Raw genomic sequence first — 23,339 nt, 5'->3', positions numbered from 1 at the left:
AGAAGTAGCAGGAATACCTGACAGGGAGAAATGGCATCCCTGAGAATAAGGTTAAGGAGGTGGGTAGTTTCGCCTAGAACTAAATCTAGCTAACATGTTCTGAACATTTTCGCTGTGCTGTGTACCCTTCTAAGCGTTTTACTTGTATAATCTCATTTAATGCCTGCAGCCACCCTGCAGGGGGTAGATAATAGCACCAGTCAACAGATAAGGAAACTGAGATGCAGAATTTAACTCCTAAGAAACCTGGTTGCAGAGCCTGATCTACGTCCTGCTCCAGATACAAAGGCTGCCCTTGAGTAGAAAATCACTAAAAGGGCAGGGTTCATTTTGCTCTTTCTCTCCTTGTCTGCAAAAGAGCCTATCCAGAGGCTGCTTAGGAGACAGCTGGGGGAATTTAAGCTCTACCCAGGAAACTACATCCAGCTGGGGGAGTGGTGAAAGAGGCAGGGCCGACGGGAATTGCCCCCTGGCGAGGTAGCCATCCAGGGCCAGGGGAGACGGAATACTGCCCAGAGACAGGGGGCTAGATGAAATGCCCTCTTAGGCTCCTAAGGGTCTTCCTGCTCAGGACCCCAAGACCTCCGGGGTCCACTGTGCTGTCCGGGACCTCCATCCAGAGGAGAAACCTGACTGATTCTATTTTCCGCCTTCCCCTCTGCCGCTCCAACCCACCCCTCTCCCTGATCCACGGCTCCCCTCTTCGCACCCACACATCCCCAAAGCTGCTCCTGCCCCCTGGGCTTCGAGGGGCAGCGGTGTGAGATCAACCCAGATGACTGCGAGGACAGCGACTGTGAGAACAACGCCACCTGTGTGGACGGGATCAACACCTATGTGTGTGTGTGCCCACCAGACTACACAGGTGAGCCGCCTGACGCCCGAGTGCGGGTTGCTGTGTGCAGGCTGTGGCTTGTCGTGCGTTCGAAGAGTACCACTTTCTTAGCTTCTTCCAAAGACTCCACCTCCTGTCCCCCTCTGGACAAAGTCTTGAACCCCCACAACCTGGTACTGTGTCATGAGGGGCTTCCCGGAGGCCCTCTCTCTTCTAGCTTGTCTACCCTCTGCCACCCCTCACCCACCCCCTGCAAATCACTAGCTCCTCCCCACTTTGAACAGTTCCCCAGGGCCCTTTCAGCTGTCTTCATTTGGGTTCATGTTCATCCCCTCCTTCGGGAACCCTGGAGCCCTGGTGGTGTCTGAAACCAGCACAGAGGCACTTGCATTGTGGTCATGCTCCGTTCGGGTCTGAACTGACGGTGGGCAGATGGGCACGGGTGGAGGGAGCTGAGGAAACACGCATTAAGGCGGTTTCCTGCCTGCGTCTGCCGTGGACCGGGGTGCAGTTCTGGCTTGTTGTACTTTGTTCCTGAGAATGGGACGTAGTGGTTTTGTCTGTGCCAGAAAACGTCAAAAAGTGTCCCCCACAGACACCTCCCTGGGTGTCTCCAGCAGATGAGGGGAGGCTTAGAAGGCACACAAGTGCTCTCTGTGGTCTTGAGAGACCAGGGCAAAATGAGGACGGGGTGGGAGTCAGCTTATCCTCACCACAACAGAGAACAGACGCCGGGGCTATGCCTGTCATGCTTTTACTCCCCGGCCGTCCTCAGGACCGTCCTCTGCCCTGTCCCCTGGGAGCCGCGGCCCAGGCTGCCTTCTCCTGCCCGCGCCTGTCCTCTGCATGAACCTCCCTGGCTGGAAGTTTGTTTCTTCTAGATCCCTCTCCACCTGGCTTGCCGGGGGTGGAATGTGAGGAAGCACAAAGCTCAGAGATGCATCTGCCAGGGACCTCTCCCCTGCCGTCCTATCTTACCTCCCACATTCCCAAAACACACTTTCAGGTGGTGTGAGTATTTCAGGGCTTGTATCCTTGGGTATTTATGGCCTGTTAGGCATTTTCTGACACTGTGAATTTCAAAGGGGATGTATCCAGAGGCCAGAACTTCACATTCTTTCCATATTTTCTTCTCGGAGAAAATCCAAGGGGGTTATTACTTATCTGTAACAGGTGGACTGAGCTAAGCGCTGTCCCCTCCCCCAGGAAGCCTCTGGGTTTCCACTGAGTTTTCCGGTCATCGCGCTGACAGCTCTGTGTTGTAATTAATTCCCTGCTTATTTGTAGATACACCCCCCGCACTAGCCATGGGGGGGAGAGGGGGGACAGGGCCAGGTCACGGCTGTGTCCCCAGCACAGCGCTGCCACACGGGAGGTGCTCCACACATGGGTGTGGAAGGAAAAATAAATAAGCATAGCCCAAGGTCAGGGGTGATTTCAGCTGCCGCCGCCCCCCCTAAATAATCAAGTGAGATAGTCAAATGGTGGTGCAGTGACCGTGCCCGGGTGAGGTCCTGCAGTCTTCCCATGGTCACTGCCAGGGAAATCAAGGCTGAGGCACAGGAGAAAGGAGAGGCCAAAAGAGCAAATGCAGGGCCCCTGGTACCCGTGCCCTCCTGGCCAGGGGCTGGATGAACCTGACTTCTAGCCAGGGCATCCCCCCGGTACCCTCCCTGATGCCTGGGTTCTCTCTACCCGCCCCACCAGGTGAGCTGTGCGACGAGGTGATCGACCACTGCGTGCCCGGGATGAACCTCTGTCAGCACGAGGCAAAGTGCGTCTCCCTGGACAGAGGATTCAGGTGAGGCTCATTCGTGCCCAGCACCGGGTCCCAAGGACTCGGCTCCAGCAGTCTGGGTTTGAGGCAGAGACTCTGGGGCTCCCTCCAAATTTTTTTTCCCTCTCTCTCTCTTTCTGCCTGTTACTTGTTTGTTACCGTGTGCTTTTCTGTATCTCTGACCAGTCATGGTCTAATCCTCTTAGTCTCTCTCTGTCTCTCTTTCTGAGCCTCTGTGTCTGTCCTCTCTGTTCCCTCTCCCTCTCCCTCAGGCCCCAGATCCTCACTGTACTGAAGGCAGTGGGTAGCGCAGGAGGTCTTCAATTCCCTCCCTCCAAGGCCCTTGCCGTGGGCCTGGGGGAGGAAAAGTTGACACAAAACAAAGGTTAAGAAAAGAAGCAATTCCTAGGGCCCTAGATTCTGGCTCTGAGTGCTGCTGGGGTTCTGAGGAGGGGGGTGGGGAGAACTTTCTGGAGCAGAGAGGGAAGCCCCCCCACCCTAGGAGGTGGGATGTGAAGTGACCACCAAAGAATTGGGATGCACTGCGAGAAGGAGGGAGCCCCACGGGTGGGAGAAGAGTCTAGAGTAGGTGAGGGTGAGAGGGGGCCATAAGCACCTCTTCCTGTGTTTTCCCTTTCTATCTGGATATCCCAAGCCTAGAGCTTACCACCAGGGAAAACGCAAGAGGCGTGTAGGGCCTCTGGCTTCAGAGGGAGCAAAGGAAGCTGTGGGCCTTTGGTGCGTGCACCCTCCTTCAAGTCTGCCTTACCTGCTCCTGTCCCCTCGGAGATGTGCTGGGTGGGTTTTCACATAATCGAGTTCCCTGAGCTTGAGTAAGAGCGAGGGATGCCTCCCCCCGACCCTGCTTTTCCCACTCCAGGATCTGACTTCAGATCAGGGCTGCTCTTCAACTGAAGGAAGAGCAAAGGGGTAGGAAGAGATGCTTAAAACACAAACTTGAACCCAAAGCTGAGCCGGCTGGACTGACAGGAAAAGTGCTTTGCGTGTACCTAAGAAGGGGCAGTGATGGCGACTGGGCATCTGAGCTGTGAAGAGTGGGTAGAATATCTGTAGGTGGAAAGGAGATCAGTGGCGTTCCAGGCTGAGTGGACGGCAAGCTCAGAGGAAGCTGGCTTGGACGAGCATAGCGAGCTTGGAGACTGGTCAGAAGTGGTCCAGGGTGCAGGTCTGGGAATGGGGTGCTACAGACTTAGGACCAGAGATCACGATTCTCTGCTGCTTGTCCCTGGAAACTCTCTCTACTGCAACCAAGACCCCTTGAGTTCAAGGACAACATAGAATATAGAAACCAGTCTCGCTTTCAAAATCTTGAGATCATATTGACATATTTATGCACAGAGTCTCTTAGAATCTTGAAGAGGTCTACAGGCCAACTCAATAATGTTGATTTTTTTTTTTTTTTTTCTTTTTGAGATGCATTTAAATGAAAAGTCCCTTCTCCCAGTGCAGCATTTTATAATGTTATCGCCCTCCCCTGCCATCACCGTAACAACTCACATCCCAAGGCAGGGAACCAGGGGCATTAACAAAAGAGATGTGCAGTCAGTGCGACCTTTGCCCAAGTTTGAAGGTGTTTATCCTTGGGGATTTCCTTGTATGCTGTTCTAATGAGGCCTCAACTCAACAGAACAGATAGATAGTACTCTATCAGTATCTGTGACACGAACACTGAAGTAATGATATACTGAAGCCCTGAAAATAATAACCAACACTGCCCATACACACTGAAAATAATAACAGAAACAAAGATGGCAGTGGCTAGCACGCACTGAACACTCCCTCTGTGTCAGGCACTGTGTATTATTATCTCACTTAACACTCAGCAATCTTAGGATGTAGAAACTGTTACCCACCTCCTGCGTGGGGCTGAGGCTCAGTGAGGTGGAGCAAGCAGCCGACACACGTGCACAGAAAGGGATGCGAGTCAATCCAGGCCCGACTGATTCCTCGGCTAAATCCAGAGGCTACCTAAGTCACCTGGTAACTCCTCGACCAGAATCAGTGGGTCGAATGCGTATCGGAATTGCATAACCCTTACGCTTTAGAAAAAAAGGTAAAGGCAACACGTTTGAGGACAACAGGGAATGCAGGCTATACCACCAGATGCTTGCCTTTGGCCGATGAAGAAGTGTTGTAGAGATCCTTGCTATTGGAGGTAAGGTCCATGAACCAGCAGTATCAGCATCCCGTGGGAGATTGTTGGGAATGCTAATCCCCAGGCCCCACCCAGACTCCCTGAATCCAAAGCTGCACTTTAACAAGACCCCGGGTGTTTCGTTCAGGAAGCGCAGGTGTGGAGAGGGCTGTAGCACTGGGAGAAAAGAAGGATGTAAACACATCTTCCTCCAGACTTCCACTGCTTCATCTGCGAGGGAGCATGGCTTCCCTAATTCCTCATAAAGACCTGCTCAGTAGCCTCGAATTCCATGCTTATCAGGCTGGGTTTTGCCCTGTGAGTAGTGAGCAGCTGTTATTGGCTTGGTGAAGCTCATACAGCTTGAGTTGCTCTGCAGGTACTTCTTAGAATTCAGGAGACACAAACACAGATGCCTGCTGGGGCCAGGTTTAACCCTAGCAGAGGCCTGGCTTGTGATATATTGAGCGTGTGCCCCCAAAGGGCATCCCCGAGCTGTTCCTTTAAAAGACTAGGAAGGAACAGGGGCTAAGACGTGAAAGTTTGCACCTTCTGGAGCAGCAATAGGTCACATATATCAAATTCACCCATCAAATAAGTAAAGGTAAATAGGTCAGATCTTAGCAGATTTCACAGCTTTTGGACGCAGGTCCAGTAAATCCTCAGATTCTAGAACTCGCCGCCCTCCAGGGACACCCCACGCCCTGAGTATCTTACCTTGCCATGCTGAATCCACAGCATGCACCATGTTCTGGCAGCCCCAGCACTGCCAGGACCTACTTGTGATTCCAGCCCACTTCCAGCCATCCTAAAGGGGGTGGAGTGAGGAGAAGGTGGAGGGACGACTATTCATTTGTCCTGGTGCTTCCCGTCCCGTGTCACATAAGTATTCCAAGGTCTCACTTCCCTCCCCGCCTGGCCACCCGTACCACACTTTCACCTGCCCGTACCACCTTCCTCCTCTGACTTGGATAAGTGGTTATTATTTACACTCCGCCCAGCAGAATTCAGCCAGTGAGCCCAGAGAGGTGTGCAGGCTCCAGGCCCTGCCGGAGGTAGAGGAGCCAGGAAGCGTTTGTGTTCACACGTGCCTGTGTGCTGAAGCCGCTGTGAGTAAGGTGGTACCTTTGGTCTCTTCCTTGCTGGGACTTCGGCACATTGTCACCCCAGACAGAGGAGCCCAGAGATGTGTGTCTCAGGCCCATGTTTAGGGAGACCCGCCCCCAGCAGCCGTCTCTGGCCGGGCTGAAACCTGGGTCAGCAAGGACCGTGATGGAGCTGCTGACACCATGCTCCTCAGGGAGGGGCGGGTCAGCCTGCAGGGCCTGGGTTGGGTCAGTAGCTCCCATCCTCTCCCCTGGAGACCAGGAGGCATTTATCAAGGGCAAAGGGATTCACCTTCTTATATCAGCCCGAAACCCTGGGAAAAAAATGAACAAACGATAGAATAGAATCAAAGGGAGTGTCCTTATCAGCGCATTCTACATATCACACTGACAGTTTACTCAGTGTGGATCTAGTGCCCTGCACAGAGTGTATCACTTAATTTTTAAAACCACCATAAGAGGTGAAGTTATTGATCATCAGTCACGTTGAAAAGTGAAGAAACTAAAACACAGAGAGGCAGTGAGTGGCAGATACACCGAGAACAGGGTCTGACGCACGTAAGTGTTACACGGCGGGGGGCCTCAGGGAAGTCAGGTCAGCTCTCCTGGAGCCCTGGTTTCCTCCTGGTATCGGAGGGGGACCGACCCTCCTTCACAGGGTGCTGGGAGGCCTTAGCAAGGCACCCTGTGAAAGGTGCTTAGCCCGGTGCCTGGCCCAAAGGCAGGCTAAGCTGAATATTAGTTCTGTGTAGACAGTGGTGGATCCAAGCCAAAACCTGTGTGACCGCAGCCCTGCACTCCTCAGCCAGCTCCTGACAAGATGCCCCACGTGAAGCAGGCAGACATCGCATTGCAGTGACCAGAGGCTGTGGACAGCCCATGAGACCCACTGCAGGCCAGGCTTTGGGGAGCCCGCAAGAGCTGCAGGGACTTGGCTACGTGGGTAGATAGAGGAGAGGCTGCCTAGAAGCCGGCCGGGCCGTAGAACAGCCTCGCTCCGCTGTGTTCCAGGTGCGAATGTCTCCCTGGCTACAGCGGGAAGCTCTGCGAGGTGAACAGTGATGACTGCGCAGCCCACAGGTGCCGCCATGGGGCCCAGTGCGTGGATGCGGTCAACGGCTACACGTGCATCTGCCCCCAGGGCTTCAGGTACGGTCAAGGGGCCGGATGGCAGGGGGCAGCGGGCTGGGGGCTGGTGGGCCCAGGCAGACAGCCCTAGCCCTAGGTCTCTGTGGTGCCTTTATTCCCCCAAACCTTCTTCAGCCCTTCCAAGTGCCAGAGCAGACCTTGTTCACCCCATGCTGGAGATGGAAAAAAAGAGGTACCCTAGGCAACCATGTGGAAGTCGGACTTAGGGTCCGGCTCATGTTATGTCAAACTTCGGCGTGATTCCATCTAACGAAAGATGCTACCGTTCTGGAGCCCAGCTTGCAGGGTGTGGCTAGCCACATGGCCACGCTGGCAGGAGTCTTCTTTCTAGGCTGGAGAACAAAAGCAGTATGGTGCCCTAATGGCAGGAAAATGGAGGTGAATGGGAGGGTTTGGGGGTCAGTCATTGGAATCAGTGAAGCCAGGAGAGAAAGGGGAGACTGGAGGCCCTGGCCAGGGGGTCAGATGTCTGTGTGGTACGTGGAAGGGGTATGAGGGTGCCAGCTCTCGCTCCCACACTGACTGGAAGGGAAGGGCCCAGGGGAGCCTGGAGGGGAGGCAGGGACCACATAAGGGGGGGTCAGACTGGGGGACAGTCCTGTATACATGTCAGTACTCACGGAGGTACAGATCTGACTGTTCAGCCGAGCCCTGGTCATAGACTCTGAGAACGTGAGCCTGGAAGGAGCCATGAGTTCTCAAGGCAGTTGGTTCCAAAGCCTGATTGAGACCATCTGCGTGCGAGGCTTGTGAAAATATAAGTTCCAGAGCCCCACCCCAGAGTTCCGAAATTAGAATCTGGGGTGGGGAGAAGGAGTTGGAAACCCACACTTTCAAACAAAAAAAATTTTAATTGTGGTAAAATGCACATAACACAAAATTTACCGTCTTAAGCATTTTTAAATGTACCGTAAGTACATTCTTATCGCTGTGCAAACATCACCACCATCCATCTCCAGAACTCTTTTTTTTTGGCTGTGTTGGGTCTTTGTTGTTGCACGCGGGCTTTCTCTAGTTGCTGCGAGTGGGGGCTGCTCTTTTTTTTTTTTAACATCCTTATTGGAGTATAATTGCTTTACAATGGTGTGCTAGTTTCTGCTGTATAACAAAGTGAATCAGCTCTACGTATACATATATCCCCATATCTCCTCCCTCTTGCGTCTCCCTCCGTCCCACCCTCCCTATCCCACCCCTCTAGGTGGTCACAAAGCACCGAGCTGATCTCCCTGTGCTATGCAGCTGCTTCCCACTAGCTATCTGTTTTACATTTGGTAGTGTATATATGTCCATGCCACTCTCTCACTTTGTCCCAGCTTACCCTTCCCCACCCACGTCCTCAAGTCCATTCTCTATGTCTGCATCTTTATTCCTGTCCTGCCTCTAGGTTCATCAGTACCTTTTTTTTTAGATTCCATATATATGTGTTAGCATATGGTATTGGTTTTTCTCTTTCTGACTTTACTTCACTCTGTATGACAGACTCTAGGTCCATCCACCTCACTACAAATAACTCAATTTCATTTCTTTTTATGGCTGAGTAATATTCCGTTGTATATATGTGCCACATCTTCATCCATTCATCTGTCGATGGACGCTTAGACTGCTTCCATATCCTGGCTATTGTAAGTAGTGCTGCAATGAACATTATGGTACATGACTTGTTTTGAACTACGGTTTTCTCAGGGTATATGCCCAGTAGTGGGATTGCTGTGTCATATGGTAGTTCTATTTTTAGTTTTTTAAGGAACCTCCTCCAAAATGTTCTCCATAGTGACTGTATCAATTTACATTCCCAACAACAGTGGAAGAGGGTTCCCTTTTCTCCACACCCTCTCCAGCATTTATCGTTTGTAGATTTTTTGATGATGGCCATTCTGACGGGTGTGAGGTGATACCTCATTGTAGTTTTGATTTGCATTTCTCTAATGATTAGTGATGTTGAGCATCCTTTCATGTGGCTGTTGCCAATCTGTATATCTTCTTTGGAGAAATGTCTATTTAGGTCTTTTGCCCATTTTTGGATTGGGCTGTTTTTTTGATATTGAGCTGCATGAGCTGCTTGTAAATTTTGGAGATTAATCCTTTGTCAGTTTCTTCATTTGCAAATATTTTCTCCCATTCTGAGAGTTGTCTTTTCATCTTGTTTATGTCTTCCTTTGCTGTGCAAAAGTTTTAAGTTTCATGAGGTCCCATTTGTTTATTTTTGTTTCTATTTCCATTTCTCTAGGACATCGGTCAAAAAGGATCTTGCTATGACTCATGTCATAGAGTGTTCTGCCTATGTTTTCCTCTGAGAGTTTATATTACAGTGTCTGCCCTTACATTTAGGTCTTTAATCCATTTTGAGTTAATTTTTTATTTGGTGTTAGAGAGTGTTCTAATTTCATTCTTTTAGATGTAGCTGTCCAGTTTTCCCAGCACCACTTATTGAAGAGGCTGTCTTTTCTCCATTGTATATTCTTGCCTCCTTTATCAAAGACAAGGTGACCATATGTGCATGGGTTTACCTCTGGGCTTTCTATCCTGTTCCATTGATCTGTATTCCTTTTTTTGTGCCAGTACCATATTATCTTGATTACCGTAGCTTTGTAGTATAGTCTGAAGTCCGGGAACCTCAGTACTCCAGCTCCGTTTTTCTTTCTCAAGATTGCTTTGGCTATTCAGGGTCTTTTGTGTTTCCATACAAATTGTGAAATTTTTTTTTCTAGTTCTGTGAAAAATGCCAGTGGCAGTTTGATAGGGATTGCATTGAATCTGTAGATTGCTTTGGGTAGTAGAATCATTTTCACAATGTTGATTCTTCCAATCCAAGAACATGGTATATCTCTCCATCTGTTTGTGTCATCTTTAATTTCTTTCATCAGTGTCTTATAGTTTTTTGCATACAGGTCTTTTGTCTCCTTAGGTAGGTTTATTCCTAGGTATTTTATTCTTTTTGTTGCAATGGTAAATGGGAGTGTTTCCTTAATTTCTCTTTCAGATTTTTCATCATTAGTGTATAGAAATGCAAGAGATTTCTGTGCATTAATTTTGTATCCTGTTACTTTACCAAATCCATTGATTAGCTTTAGTAGTTTTCTGGTAGCATCTTTAGGATTCTCTATGTAGAGTATCATGTCATCTGCAAACAGTGACAGTTTTACTTCTTTTCTGATTTGGATTCCTTTTATTTCTTTATCTTCTCTGATTGCTGTGGCTAAAACTCCCAAAACTATGTTAAATAATAGTGGTGAGAGTGGGCAACCTTGTCTTCTTCCTGATCTTAGTGGAAATGGTTTCAGTTTTTCACCATTGAGGACAATGTTGGCTGTGGGTTTGTCATATATGACCTTTACTATGTTGAGGAAAGTTCCCTCTATGCCTACTTTCTGGAGGGTTTTTATCATAAATCGGTGTTGAATTTTGTCGAAAGCTTTCTCTGCATCTATTGAGATGATCATATGGTTTTTCTCCTTCAGTTTGTTAATATGATGTATCACGTTGATTGATTTGTGTATATTGAAGAATCCTTGCATTCCTGGGATAAACCCCACTTGATCATGGTGTATGATCCTTTTAATGTGTTGTTGGATTCTGTTTGCTAGTATTTTGTTGAGGATTTTTGCATCTATGTTCATCAGTGATATTGGCCTGTAGTTTTCTTTCTTTGTGACATCCTTTTCTGGTTTTGGTATCAAGGTGATGGTGGCCTCGTAGAATGAGTTTGGGAGTGTTCCTCCCTCTGCTATAGTTTGGAAGAGTTTGAGAAGGATAGGTGTTAGCTCTTCTCTAAATGTTTGATAGAATTCACCTGTGGAGCCATCTGGTCCTGGGCTTTTGTTTGCTGGCAGATTTTTAATCACAGTTTCAATTTCAGTGCTTGTGATTGGTCTGTTTATATTTTCTGTATCTTCCTGGTTCAGTCTTGGAAGGTTATGCTTTTCTAAGAATTTGTCCATTTCTTCCAGGTTGTCCACTTTATTGGCACATAGTTGCTGGTAGTAATCTCTCTTGTATTTCTGCGGTGTCAGTTGTTACTTCCTTTTCATTTCTAATACTGTTAATTTGAGTCTTCTCCCTTTTTTTCTAGATGAGTCTGGCTAATGGTTTATTGATTTTGTTTATCTTCTCAAAGAACCAGCTTTTAGTTTTATTGATCTTTACTATTGTTTCCTTCATTTCTTTTTCATTTATTTCTTTTTTTAAATAGATTTATTTATTTTTGGCTGCATTGGGTCATTGTGGTGCTCAGGCTTCTCACTGCGGTGGCTTCTCTTGTTGCAGAGCACGGGCTCTAGGCATGCAGACTTCAGTAGTTGTGGCACACAGGCTCAGTAGTTGTGGCTTATGGGCTCTAGAGCACAGGCTCAGTAGCTGTGGCGCACAGGCTTAGTTGCTCTGTGGCATGTGGGATCTTCCTGGACCAGGGATCAAACCCATGTCCCCTGCATTGGCAGGCGAATTCTCAACCTCTGCACCACCAGGGAAGCCCTTTTTCATTTATTTCTGATCTGATCTTTATGATTTCTTTCCTTCTGCTAACTCTGGGGGGGTTTTGTTCTTCTTTCTCTAATTGCTTTAGGTTTAAGTTTAGGTTGTTTACTTGAGACTTTTCTTGTTTCTTGAGGTAGGCTTGTATTGCTATAAACTTCCCTCTTAGAACTGCTTTTGCTGCATCCCATAGGTTTTGGGTCGTCGTGTTTTCGTTGTCATTTGTTTCTAGGTATTTTTTGATTTCCTCTTTGATTTCTTCAGTGATCTCTTGGTTATTTAGTAGCATATTGTTTAGCCTCTATGTGTTTGTATTTTTTTACAGTTTTTTTCCTGTAATTGATATCTAGTCTCATAGCGTAGCAGTCGGAAAAGATACCTGATACAATTTCAATTTTCTTAAATTTACCAAGGCTTGATTTGTGACCCAAGATATGATCTATCCTGGAGAATGTTCCACCAGCACTTGAGAAGAAAGTGTGTTCTGTTTTTTTAGATGGAATGTCCTATAAATATCAATTAAGTCCATCTTGTCTAATGTGTCATTTAAAGCTTGTGTTTCCTTATTTATTTTCATTATGGATGATCTGTTCACTGGTGAAAGTGGCATGTTAAAGTCCCCTACTATTATTGTGTTACTGTCGATTTCCCCTTTTATGGCTGTTAGCATTTGCCTTACGTATTGAAGTGCTCCTATGTTGGGTGCATATTTACAGTTGTTATATCTTCTTCTTGGATTGATCCCTTGATCATTATGTAGTGTCCTTCTTTGTCTCTTGTAATAGTCTTTGTTTTAAAGTCTGTTTTGTCTGATATGATAATTGCTACTCCAGTTTTCTTTTGACTTCCATTTGCATGGAATATCTTTTTCCATCCCCTCACTTTGAGTCTGTATGTGTCCCTAGATCTGAAGTGGGTCTCTTGTAGACAGCATATATACAGGTCTTATTCTTCTATCCATTCAGCCAGTGTATGTCTTTTGGTTGGATTATTTAATCTATTCACATTTAAGGTAATTATTGATATGTATATTCCTATTACCATTTTCTTAATTGTCTTGTGTTTGTTTATGTAGGTCTTTTCCTTCTCTTGTGTTTCCTGCCTAGAGAAGTTCCTTTAGCATTTGTTGTAAAGCTGGTTTGGTGGTGCTGAATTCTCTTAATGGGGGCTACTCTTCATTGCGGTGCATGGGCTTCTCATTGTGGTGGCTTCTCTTGTTGCAGAGCACGGGCTCTAGGCATGCAGACTCCAGTAGTTGCAGCACATGGGCTGAGTAGTTGCAGCATGTGGGCTCTCGGGCACATGGGCTCAGTAGTTGTGGCTCACGGGCTCTAGAGCGCAGGCTCAGTAGTTGTGGTGCACGGGCTTAGTTGCTACGCGGTGTGTGGGATCTTCCTGGACCAGGTATCGAACCCATGTCCCCTGCATTGGCAGGCAGATTCTTATCCACTGCGCTACCAGGGAAGTCCTCCAGAACTCTTTTTATCTAGCAAACTGAAACTCTGTACCCAATTAAACAACATTTTCCTGTTCCCCCTCCCCTGGCCTCAGCAGCCACCATTCTTTTTTAATTTATTGGCCGCACCATGTGGCATGTGGGATCTTAGTTCCCTGGTTAGGGATTGAACCCACGCCCCCTGCGTTGGAAGCATGGAATCTTAACCCCTGGACCACCAGCGAAGTCCCCCAGCAGCCACCATCCTACTTTCTGTTTCCATGAGTTTAACCACTCTGGGTACTTCATATGAGTGGAATCAGACAGCATTTGTCTTTTTCTATCTGCTTCTTTGACTTAGTATAATCTCCTCAAGGTGCATCCATACTGTAGCATGTGTCAGAATGCCCTTTTCAAGGCTGAGTGTTATTCCCTTGTGTGTATGTACCCCGTTTTGCTTATCCACTGATCCATGGCTGGATGAGAATATGCACTTTCAACAAATTCATTGCAGGCAATTCTGACGACGCTGAAATTAAGGACCTGTGCTCTAGGTCCTCAATTATTTTTAAAATGGGAGGGCTTCCCTGGTGGCGCAGTGGTTGGGGGTCCGCCTGCCGATGCAGGGGACGCGGGTTCATGCCCCGGTCCGGGAGCATCCCACTTGCCGCGGAGCAGCTGGGCCCGTGGACCATGGCCGCTGGGCCTGTGCGTCCGGAGCCTGTGCTCCGTGACGGGAGGGGCCACGACAGTGAGAGGCCCGCGTACTGGGGAAAAAAAAAAAAAAAGGGGGAAATCTGGGGCTTAGAGAAGGATCAGGCCTTGCCCCAGTCACTAGCAGGGCTGGAACTAGTCTCAGTTCCCTCTCATGCCACGGTCTCTGCTAGGGGCTCTTTGGCCTAAATAACTTGATGTCTCCTCTCACCGTTCCCCATCTTCCCTGCCCCCATCCTCCTCTCCTCCCTCCCAGCGGGCTCTACTGCGAGCACCCCCCGCCCATGGTCCTGCTACAGACAAGCCCCTGCGACCAGTACGAGTGCCAGAACGGGGCCCAGTGCATCGTGGTGCAGCAGGAGCCCACCTGCCGCTGCCCCCCGGGCTTCGCTGGCCCAAGGTGCGAGAAGCTCATCACCGTCAACTTCGTGGGCAAGGACTCCTACGTGGAACTGGCCTCCGCCAAGGTCCGGCCCCAGGCCAACATCTCCCTGCAGGTGCGCCCCACCCACCCAGCCCTTGGAAGGACCCTAACATGCCCCCAAGCCCTGATTGTTCCGAGAACAGATGGGACACCCCAGATCACAGCAGTCCTGCCCCCTTCCCTACACATCATAAGGGACAACTCACAGCTTGGGGGGAACCGGGACCAGCTCTGTCCAGAGGGTTCTATAGACAGCTCCTGACCAGCTCTCACTGCAAAGAGCAGCCCCCACTCCAGCCTCATTCATTCTTTTCTCTAGGAAATATTCATTCAACTATTACATGCCAGACACTGTGCACTGGGGATTCAATGGTGGACAAGACAGGCAAAGCCCCTCGCCCAGGGCAGGATGACAACCCTGGGTGTTGTGGGAGCACATGGGCGGGGCAGTGATACCAGCCTGCTGGGAAGAATCAGGGAAGGCTCCCCAGGGGCAATGAGAACTAAGCTGAGATCTGAAGGATGAGTAAGAGTTTGCCTGGAGAAGGGCAGAAGGGTGAGGGGCTGATGGTGCAGGATGAAGGGGGGTGGTGCACTCGAGCCTCAGATCAGCATGTGCAAAGGCCCAGAGGCACAAGGGAGCAGGGCATTTTTCAGGGAACAGGAAACCGTTCAGTATGAACCAAATTCTTTTCCAACTAACTTCTGTCGAGTTCCTTACCTATGGACCTGACTAGTTCTTCCAGACTACATTTCTGGGTGACCTCAGTGCTGTTGGGGGGCAGAGGGAGAAGGGAAGGGGTATGATAAAGAGCAGGCCCCTGCCTGTAGGCTCGGTGGGCAGGGGGGACCCCAGAGACACAGCTAGAGGGTGCAGGCCAGTTAGTGGCTCCGCCACATAGCATTAGGTAAGGCTAATGCTTTCTTCCTCCTGGTTATGGCCACACTAGCCCAGGTTTAAGCTTATGGAGAAAACATTCATTCAACAAAGATCCACTGGGCATCCACGTACCATTCAAGGCACTGGGGCTGCAGAGATGTATGATCGTTCACACGGCCTCACCTCGTGGGGCCTACAGTCCAGCGGGCAAGCCTCTGAGATGGGGGTTGACCCCAGGCACACACAAGAAAGAAGCTCTGATTGCCATCACTGCCCTCGCCCCTGGTCCCCTTGTCGCCGTCCTGCCTTCGTCCCTCAGTCCCAGACACCCAGGGACGCAAGTGTTACATCCCAATAACCAGAGCAGCACCCAGTGCCCCGGACAGCCCAGTGTCCTATCAGAGCCCCTGCTCCCCGTCAGCTTCATGGGCAAGGGCTCCTACGTGGACCTGGGCTCCGCCAAGGTCTGGCCCCAGGCCAACATCAGCTGCTCCTGGGCTAGGCAGTGGGGGCCAAGAGGCTGGTGCCCTGTGCCTGGCAAACAGACGCCCTCTGGGCAGCAGCTTTGAGACCAGTGCTTCTCAGCCTGGCAACACTTTAGAACCTCCTGGGGCACTTCGTATCTTTGCCTGCGTCTGACCTCTGGAGATCTGTATGCAAGTGGTTTGAGGTAAAGCCCAGATGCTGTGTTTTAAAAAATTCCCTAGGTGACACTGCCTGGTTCATAGTAAACACAGAATTAAGTAGTAACGGGTAGTATTTTGTTTATAATTGTTATTATACTTTATACAGAGAGACCAAGGCCCCAAGAGGCTAGATCAGAACTCAGGGCTCCAGGCATTTTTATATATGTGTGTGTGTATATATATATATATATATATATACACACACACACACACACACACACACACACACACACACGTACATAAAAACATAGCAGCACGTAAAGGGGACTCCATAAATATTTGTTGGATTGCCCAATCAGCATTTGCTGGAGCATTAAGTATAGGCCTTCCTTATGGAAATGAACAGACTAGATGAAGGAGGAAATACAGACATGAATTCAGATCCAGGGCTCGTTCAGAAGAGGCCGCCTGGAAGAGGGCTCTGTGAGGCGGGGACGGGAGAGGTGGGGACTCAGGGCAGCCCTGACCCTCATGACTCCCTCCAGGTGGCCACGGACAAGGACAACGGCATCCTTCTCTACAAGGGAGACAATGACCCCCTGGCACTGGAGCTGTACCAGGGCCACGTGAGGCTCGTCTACGACAGCCTGAGCTCCCCGCCGACCACGGTGTACAGGTGAGGACCAAAGTCCCGCCCCCATTGCACAAGCCCCCCTCGCATCTTCGCGCCTGCTTCCAGCACTAGGAGAAGATGCCAGGATGGCTTTGGTGCCGCCTCTCCCTGGCCCCCCCCCCCCACTTTCCGCTGGCACAGAGTGGCGGGTGGGAGTGAGAGAGGTGGTCTCGGAGGAAGAGGCAGGAGTGGAAGGGCGGAAGGCAGACCCCGTGGGGAGATGACACCTCATTACCATAAGGTAGATGGCCAGCTGGCTACTGGGCCGGAGCCTGTGCTCCAATGGGGACGAGGCTGCTCAACGCGATGCCCTTTTCAAAACGTCATCCTAATCTTGTATTAGTTTAAGAAAGAAAACGGGGAGATGAGCATGGAACTCAAGGGGAAGATATTCCAGAGCACGGAGGGAGTAGGACTCCTCAAGTGACTTTCAAACTGTTCTAAAGGACAGTTTTTCCTAAACTGCAGTCTTTCCAACCATCACCCTGATTTTTACATTATCAGTATGTCAGCTGGGCTGTTACCTAACATGCTACCTTACGTCGGCTTTAAATCTGTTCACTTTTTAAATTTAGCTTCAGCTTGAGTAACAGCATCTGTGAAATCACAGCTCTGCTAGTTCAACATGTTAGAATTTTCTCCTACTTCTCAGTAAAATGAATTCTCAACTATTAACATTTAAAAATTATTTTAGTTATAAATATTTTTATAATACTTATAAAAGTAGCTCCTCGAGTGAGAAGTGTTTGTCTGTGTTACACTTAAAATCACATAGAACCTCCCGTGGAAGGAGAGCCTTTACTTGGGGAAAACATAGGGTGTGAGAGAGATCCACATCCAGAGGCCAGCCCTTCCCCTCTGGAAGCGAGAGCACATTTGATCAGGGTGAGTGAAGGGCAGCATTTTTTCCCAGTAACTAAATCCCTTCTTCAATCAAAACTTTACATGGAACTCCATCATATTAAACGCACAGAAGTAAAGCTGCCCTGCAGGGCTGTGGGGGGAGCAAAGTTTCCTCCTTCACACAAACTCTCACGAAGGCCCCCAATACACCTCCAACAAACCCAGTTGAAAACCATTGGTGCAAACCAGTGGTTCTCGAGGTGAAGCCCCAGAGCAGCAGCGGCAACAGCAGCCAGGAACTTGTTAGAAAAATGCACATCTTCAGGTGTGCTCTGAAGCTCTGGGGTCAGGCCCAGCCACTGGTTTTAGGGGGCCTCTAGGTGAGTCTGAGAAGTGCTAGCTAACCCACGAAGGCTTCCTGGAGATGGAGCCGTTTGCAAGGGGTCTTGAAGAATTTGTGTGATCAGGGAGAGCAGTGGGCCGGCAGGCTGGGAGAACAGCAGCGACAAGCCTGAGGGACAATGAAAAGGCAGCGACCAGAGAAGGTTTCACGACAGAGGGTGGCTGGAGGGAAGACCAGCCAGGTTAGGACAGCAGGTACCATGGATGTCCCGGGAGCCTCTGAGTTCCCTGGAGCCAGGGCCTCCTAACATCTCTGTTCCTGGGGCTGCTGGTCATGGGTGAAGTGCAGAGGAGAGAGAGCCGGGGGCAGGGCCAGGGCAGCCCTACATAAAGCCTGGGGCGTCAGACACATCTGGGCTTGGCCAAGTCACTCCACCTCTTGCCTCCGTGTTCTCCCCGGTGTGCTGTGCATGACAGCACCACGTCCCTCCAGGGGTGTTCCTGGGGGCTGAGGGTTGAGAAAGCACTTGGCAAGTTGAGCCTGTACGTGGGCAGGTGAAGGACAGAAGGTGACAGCCAGACTCTGGAGCAGCTGGGCTCTGTCCAGAGCTTGGGGACCTTCCCTGCCCTTCCCACACCGATGTTAGCTGTTGGTTTGGTAGAGAGGTGTGTTGTTGGTAGGGATGTTGGAACGCTCTGCTGTTGTCTTAATCAGGATGGGGAGAATGAATCGGGAACCCAGAGAATTGCCATCTCCAGCCCTTGTCAGGGAGTCAAGTGAGAGTTAGCAGGTGGCCCTGGGGAGACCCCCAGCCCCTTCTCTTACCCATGGGAGGAACCAAGTAAAGGATGTTCCTGCCAGGATCCTCATTGCCAAGCCTGGTGACAGATATTTAGTGCCCTTCAGCCCCAAATCCTAAAGGGCCCAAGTCTCTAAGAGTCTCATATTAAAAATGGTTTTGCGGGAACTTCCCTGGTGGGCCAGTGGTTAAGATTCCGAGCTTCTGATGCAGGGGGCGGGTTTGATCCCTGATGGGGGAACTAAGATACCACGTGCCATGCAGCGCAGCCAAAAAAAAAAAAAAGGTTTTGCATCCAAATACTTTTCTCTGGGCAGCCCTGCTTTTGCCCCAACACTGCACGCTTTCACTCACCTCAGAAACGTCTCTCAGGCATTGTTACTGAATCAGGGCCAGGTGCTTACCGCTCAAAAATCAATACTCGAGAGAGAGGCAAATGTTGGTAGAAAGGAAAGTTGCTTTTCATCAGAATGCTGGCAATCTGGGGAGATGGTGGACTCAGTGTCCCCCCAAAACCACATCTGAAGATTCCTCTTGGCCGTGAAAGTTTTCAAAGGGAAAAACGGAAGCAATCTCAGTTAATCATTGAGACCGGGGGGAGGGGGGGCGGTGTCACAGTCATCACCATCTCTGACTATGTGCAGACTTGTCGACTTCTTTTGATTTTTCTTTAGATGCTATCTGGCTTACACAGTTTGTTTGTGAGATGACTGAAGGGGGAAGCTAGGGAAGAGATCTGGGCATCTGTTAATTACTTATTCATTTCTACTTCTGTGATCTATGGAAAGAACCAACAGATTGGGCAGAGTATCATGCGATCAAAAGATCTGAAAGGTGTGCTAGGGCTGGAGATGAGTAGAGTATGGGGGTGCAACTTTAAGATTAGTGACAAGACAAAGGGGGCCTCCTGCGAGAGTTCTTTCCTGCCAGGAGCTGCTTACAGCACCTCGTGTGGGTCCTGGGCTGGGTGTAGGAGCCGCAGCGTTCAGGAAAACACAATCCAGGGAGAAAGGCAGACATGTAAATAAGCACCTGTTGCCTGAGCAGGATAAAATAGGTCTCACAGGAGACGCCAGTGCATGCTGTGGGCACAGTGAAGAAGCAGCAGATGGCTGGTTCTGCTTAGAGGACCAGGAAAGGCTCCCTGGAGGAAGAGGTGATGTTTGAGCTGAGATGTGAGCTATGGCTCATGAGCATTTCTGCAGGCTCTGGGGAAGGGGAGACTCCATCGGTATACAAGGAAGCCATGCTGGGGTTAACAGAGGGCACAGGCCCAGCTGACAAGGAGCTGATGGGACCAGGAGGCCATCCCAGCCTCAAAATGAGATCTCCTCCTCAGTCAGTAGCGAGCTCTGGCCTCCAAAGCCTCAGAGCCAGGGAGGCAAACCAAGGCTGGTCTGCTGTCTGCCCACCGCGGCCCCCAGCAGGAAGTACAGGCCTGGAGCAGCTGGGTTCCATGCCCTCCTTCCTGGGGGTGCCCAGCGGGAGTCACAGGTGGTGAGGTTCTCTTCCAGGCCCGAGGGAAATACACAAAAACCCACCCAAGCCCTACCTGCCCCAGAATGGGGACAGACTGCACTGTTCCTAACTTCCAAGATTTGTCTGAGGAGCAAACTCCCCTGCCTTCAAGGCCCAAGGGGCTGAGTGAGCTGACAGACTTGGGGGAAATGAGGCCCAATAGAGAGTGGTGGGGACTGTGGTAGCTTGGAGGGTATGGCTCTAGCAGATGCAGCTGTGTGGGATGCAGCTTCTTCTCAAAAGAAGCTAGAAATTCAGGGTTTCTGTGTAAAATGCTTCACGGTTTAAATGTTGGCCATTTTAAAACACCCCAGGAGACCTCTCTTTGGCAAGCAGTGCATGCTCCCTTTGTCTTAATTACCACAAACCCATCCGTTGCCAGGTCTTTTTCTCATCCGCAAGCCCCGGACATGCGTCATCACTCCTGTTTTAGAGATGAGAAACTTGATGCTCAGATGCATCCTTGGCACAAGAGGCCAGGAAGTGGCAGAGCTGCGATTTAGATCCAGGCCAGGCTCCCAGCAGAACCCGCTCTCCCACATGCTGGGGCATAAAAGGCGGGGCCTAGAGAGGGAGTATGGCCCTGCTCCGATGGTCCAGGAGTCCGGGGTTGCTGCGGTGCCGCCGGCTGACGTCTCAGGCTGCTGCCTGACCGGAATCCTGGGAACTCTTTGTGAGGCTCTGTCGCCACCTAGTGGTCACACCTCAGCATCCAGGTGAGCACGTCTAGTGCACTGAGGAATGAATGACCATTCGTCCCAGGGTGGTGTGGGGTCCTATGCCTTGGGAGCTTGGATTTGAGTCCTGCTTCTACCAGCGCCACTTTAAGACTTCAGACTAGACACAGTCTCTGAGGCTTAGGTCTCATTTCTAAAATGGAGAAAAAATGGTACATCCCACCTGGGGGTTTGTTAGGGTTAAATGAGAGAATGCAGGTACCCAGCCTAGTTCAGCTTTCAACACATGTCTCCTCCCCCGGCCCCCAACAGTTGTCATTAAAAGCAGAAGAGAACTCTGTGGGCCACCCTTGGCCAACATATGTTCTCATGCCAGTCCCAGACAGGGGCCGCCCAGCCTGGCCCCGGCACCGCCAAAGCTTCCCACCTCCCACTGGATGCTGGTTCATCGAGCTTAGAGGATAACAACAAAGACTGTCAGAGCCCCTCTCTCCCCTGAAGTCCCTGAGTATCCTTCCAGGAGACTAATTCCTGGGCCTTGGAACCACAGTAGGATCATCTCTTTTAGAGTTCAGAGCAGGTTGGTTTTGAGTTTGTTTTCCTTTTCCCAATTTTTTTCTCTTTTGTAGCAGCAAAGCCATTTTTCCCATCCATACTTCAAAGGCCAAAATTTTAAATAAATAAATAAGTAGAAATGGAACCATTGTGATTTACAATGGTTCCAAACCAAACCTCCAGGGACCCCATTTGAAAACCACCAGCTTTAGGCATTACTTCCAGGAGACCCTGGTTAGGATACGCCAGGAAGAAGGTGACCTATTAACTAACCCACAAGCACCTACTGGCACAGACAAGGTTATGGTAAGTTTCCATTTGGAATCAATCCTTGATTTTTTTAATTGAGATATAGTTGCTGCGTAACGTATTGGTTTCAGGTGTACAACAATTCGATATTTGTGTATATGGTGAAATGATCACCACAGTAAGTCAACATCCATCAGCATATATAGTTATAATTTTTTTTCTTGTGATGAGAACTTGTAAGATCTACCGTCTTAGCAACTTTCAAATATAGAATATTATTAACTGTAGTCACCATGCTGTATATGATACCCCCAGGACTTATTTGTCTTATAGCTGGAAGTTTGTACCTTTTGACCCACTTCACCCATTTCGCCTCCCCCCCACCCCTGGCAACAACCAGTCTCTCCTCTGAATCTACAAGCTCAGGTTTTTTCATTTTGTTTTGTTTTACAATAGATTCCACATACAAGTTAGGTCATATAGTATTTGCTTTCCTCTCTCTGACTTATTTACTTAGCATAATGCCCTCAAGGTCCATTCATGTTGTCACAAATGGTTAAGATTTGCTTCCTTTTTATGGCTGAGTAGTATTCCATTGTACATACATATATACCACATTTTCTTTATCCATTCTTCCACTGGTGGACACTTAGATTGCTTCCATGTCCTGGCTATTGTAAGTAATGTTACAATGGACGTGGAGGTGCAGATATTTAGTGAGTGTTTTTGTTTCCTTCAGATAAATACCCAGAAGCGGAACTGCTGGATCATATGGTAGTTTTAAGTTTCTGAGGAACCTTTATACTGTTTTCCATAGTGGCTGCACCAACTTACATTCCCTCTAATAGTGCACAAGAGTTCCCTTTTCTCCACATCTTCATGAACACTTGTTATCTCTTCTCCTTTTCATAGTAGCCATTCTAACAGTTGTGAGGTGACGTCTCATTGTGGTTGTGATGTACACTTCCCTGACACTTAGTGAGCACCTTTTCGTGTACCTGTTGGACATCTCTATGAATTCTTTGGGAAAATGTTTATTCAAATCTTCTGCCCATTTTTTAATCAGTTTGTTTGGGTTTTTGCTGTTGAGATGTATGAGTTCTTTATATATTTTGGATATTAATCCCTTATCAGATATATGATTTGCAGATACTTTCTCCCATTTACTAGGTTGCCTTTTCATTTTGTTGGTGATTTCCTTTGCTGCCCAGAAGGTTTTTTTCAGCGTGGTATAGTCCCACTTATTTTGTTTCTTGTGCTTTTTGGTGTCAAATCCAAAAAATCATCACCAAGACAATGTCAAGGAGCGTACCACCTATGTTTTCTTCTAGGAGTTTTATGGTTTCAGGTCTTATGTTCAAGTCCTTAATCCATTTTCAGTTAATTTTTGTAGATGGTGTAAGATAGTGGTACTGTTTCGTACTTTTGTATGTGGCTGCCCACTTTTCTCCACACCATTTGTTGAAGAGACTGTCCTTTCCGCTTTTTATATTCTTGGGTACTTTGTTGTAAATTAATTGACCACATATGCATGAGTTTATTTCTGGACTCCCTATTCAGTTCCATTGATCTATGTGTCGGTTTTTATGCCAGTATCACACTATTTTGATTACTATAATTTTGTAATATATATAGTTTAAAATCAGGGAGAGTGATTCCTCCAGCTTTTTCTTTCTCAAGATTTCTTTGGCTATTCAGAGTCTTTTATGGTTTCATACAAATTTTAGGATTGTTCTATTCCTGTGAAAAATGCCACTGCACTTTTGATAGGGATTGCACTTAATTTGTAGACTGCTTTGGGTAGTATGAACATTTTAACACTACTGATTCTTCCAATCCATGAGCACTGAACATCTTTCCATTTATTTTTGTCTCCTTCACTTTCTTTCATCAATGTCTTAACAGTTTTCATTGTACAGGTTTTATATCTCCTCAGTTAATTTTTTAATAGGTATTTTATTCTTTTTGATGTGATTGTAAATGGGATTGTTTTCTTAATTTCTCTTTCTGATAGTTCACTATTAGTGTATAGAAATGCAACTGATTTTTTTTCTGCTTTTTTTAATTGAAGTATTGTTGATTTACAGTGTTGTGTTAGTTTCCGGTGTACA

General features: G+C 48.6%; 1 protein-coding gene across 3 annotated transcripts in view; it reads left to right on the top strand.

Moving 5' to 3' along the window:
- SLIT3 (slit guidance ligand 3) overlaps positions 1 to 23,339 on the top strand; it is a 611,339-nt gene that overhangs the window by 565,620 nt on the left and 22,380 nt on the right. For all 3 annotated transcript variants that reach the window (XM_065875016.1, XM_065875017.1, XM_065875015.1), the window contains 5 exons: positions 726 to 865; positions 2,543 to 2,636; positions 6,885 to 7,022; positions 13,898 to 14,138; positions 16,117 to 16,247. In XM_065875016.1, the coding sequence (XP_065731088.1) occupies positions 726 to 865; positions 2,543 to 2,636; positions 6,885 to 7,022; positions 13,898 to 14,138; positions 16,117 to 16,247 (744 nt within the window). The remainder of the gene's footprint in view (positions 1 to 725; positions 866 to 2,542; positions 2,637 to 6,884; positions 7,023 to 13,897; positions 14,139 to 16,116; positions 16,248 to 23,339) is intronic.

Source organism: Phocoena phocoena, chromosome 3 (assembly GCF_963924675.1).
Source record: "Phocoena phocoena chromosome 3, mPhoPho1.1, whole genome shotgun sequence".
NCBI classification, from domain to species: Eukaryota; Metazoa; Chordata; class Mammalia; order Artiodactyla; family Phocoenidae; genus Phocoena; species Phocoena phocoena.
The sequence above is the reverse complement of the archived record's forward strand: the minus strand, read 5'-3'. Positions and strand labels throughout refer to the sequence as shown.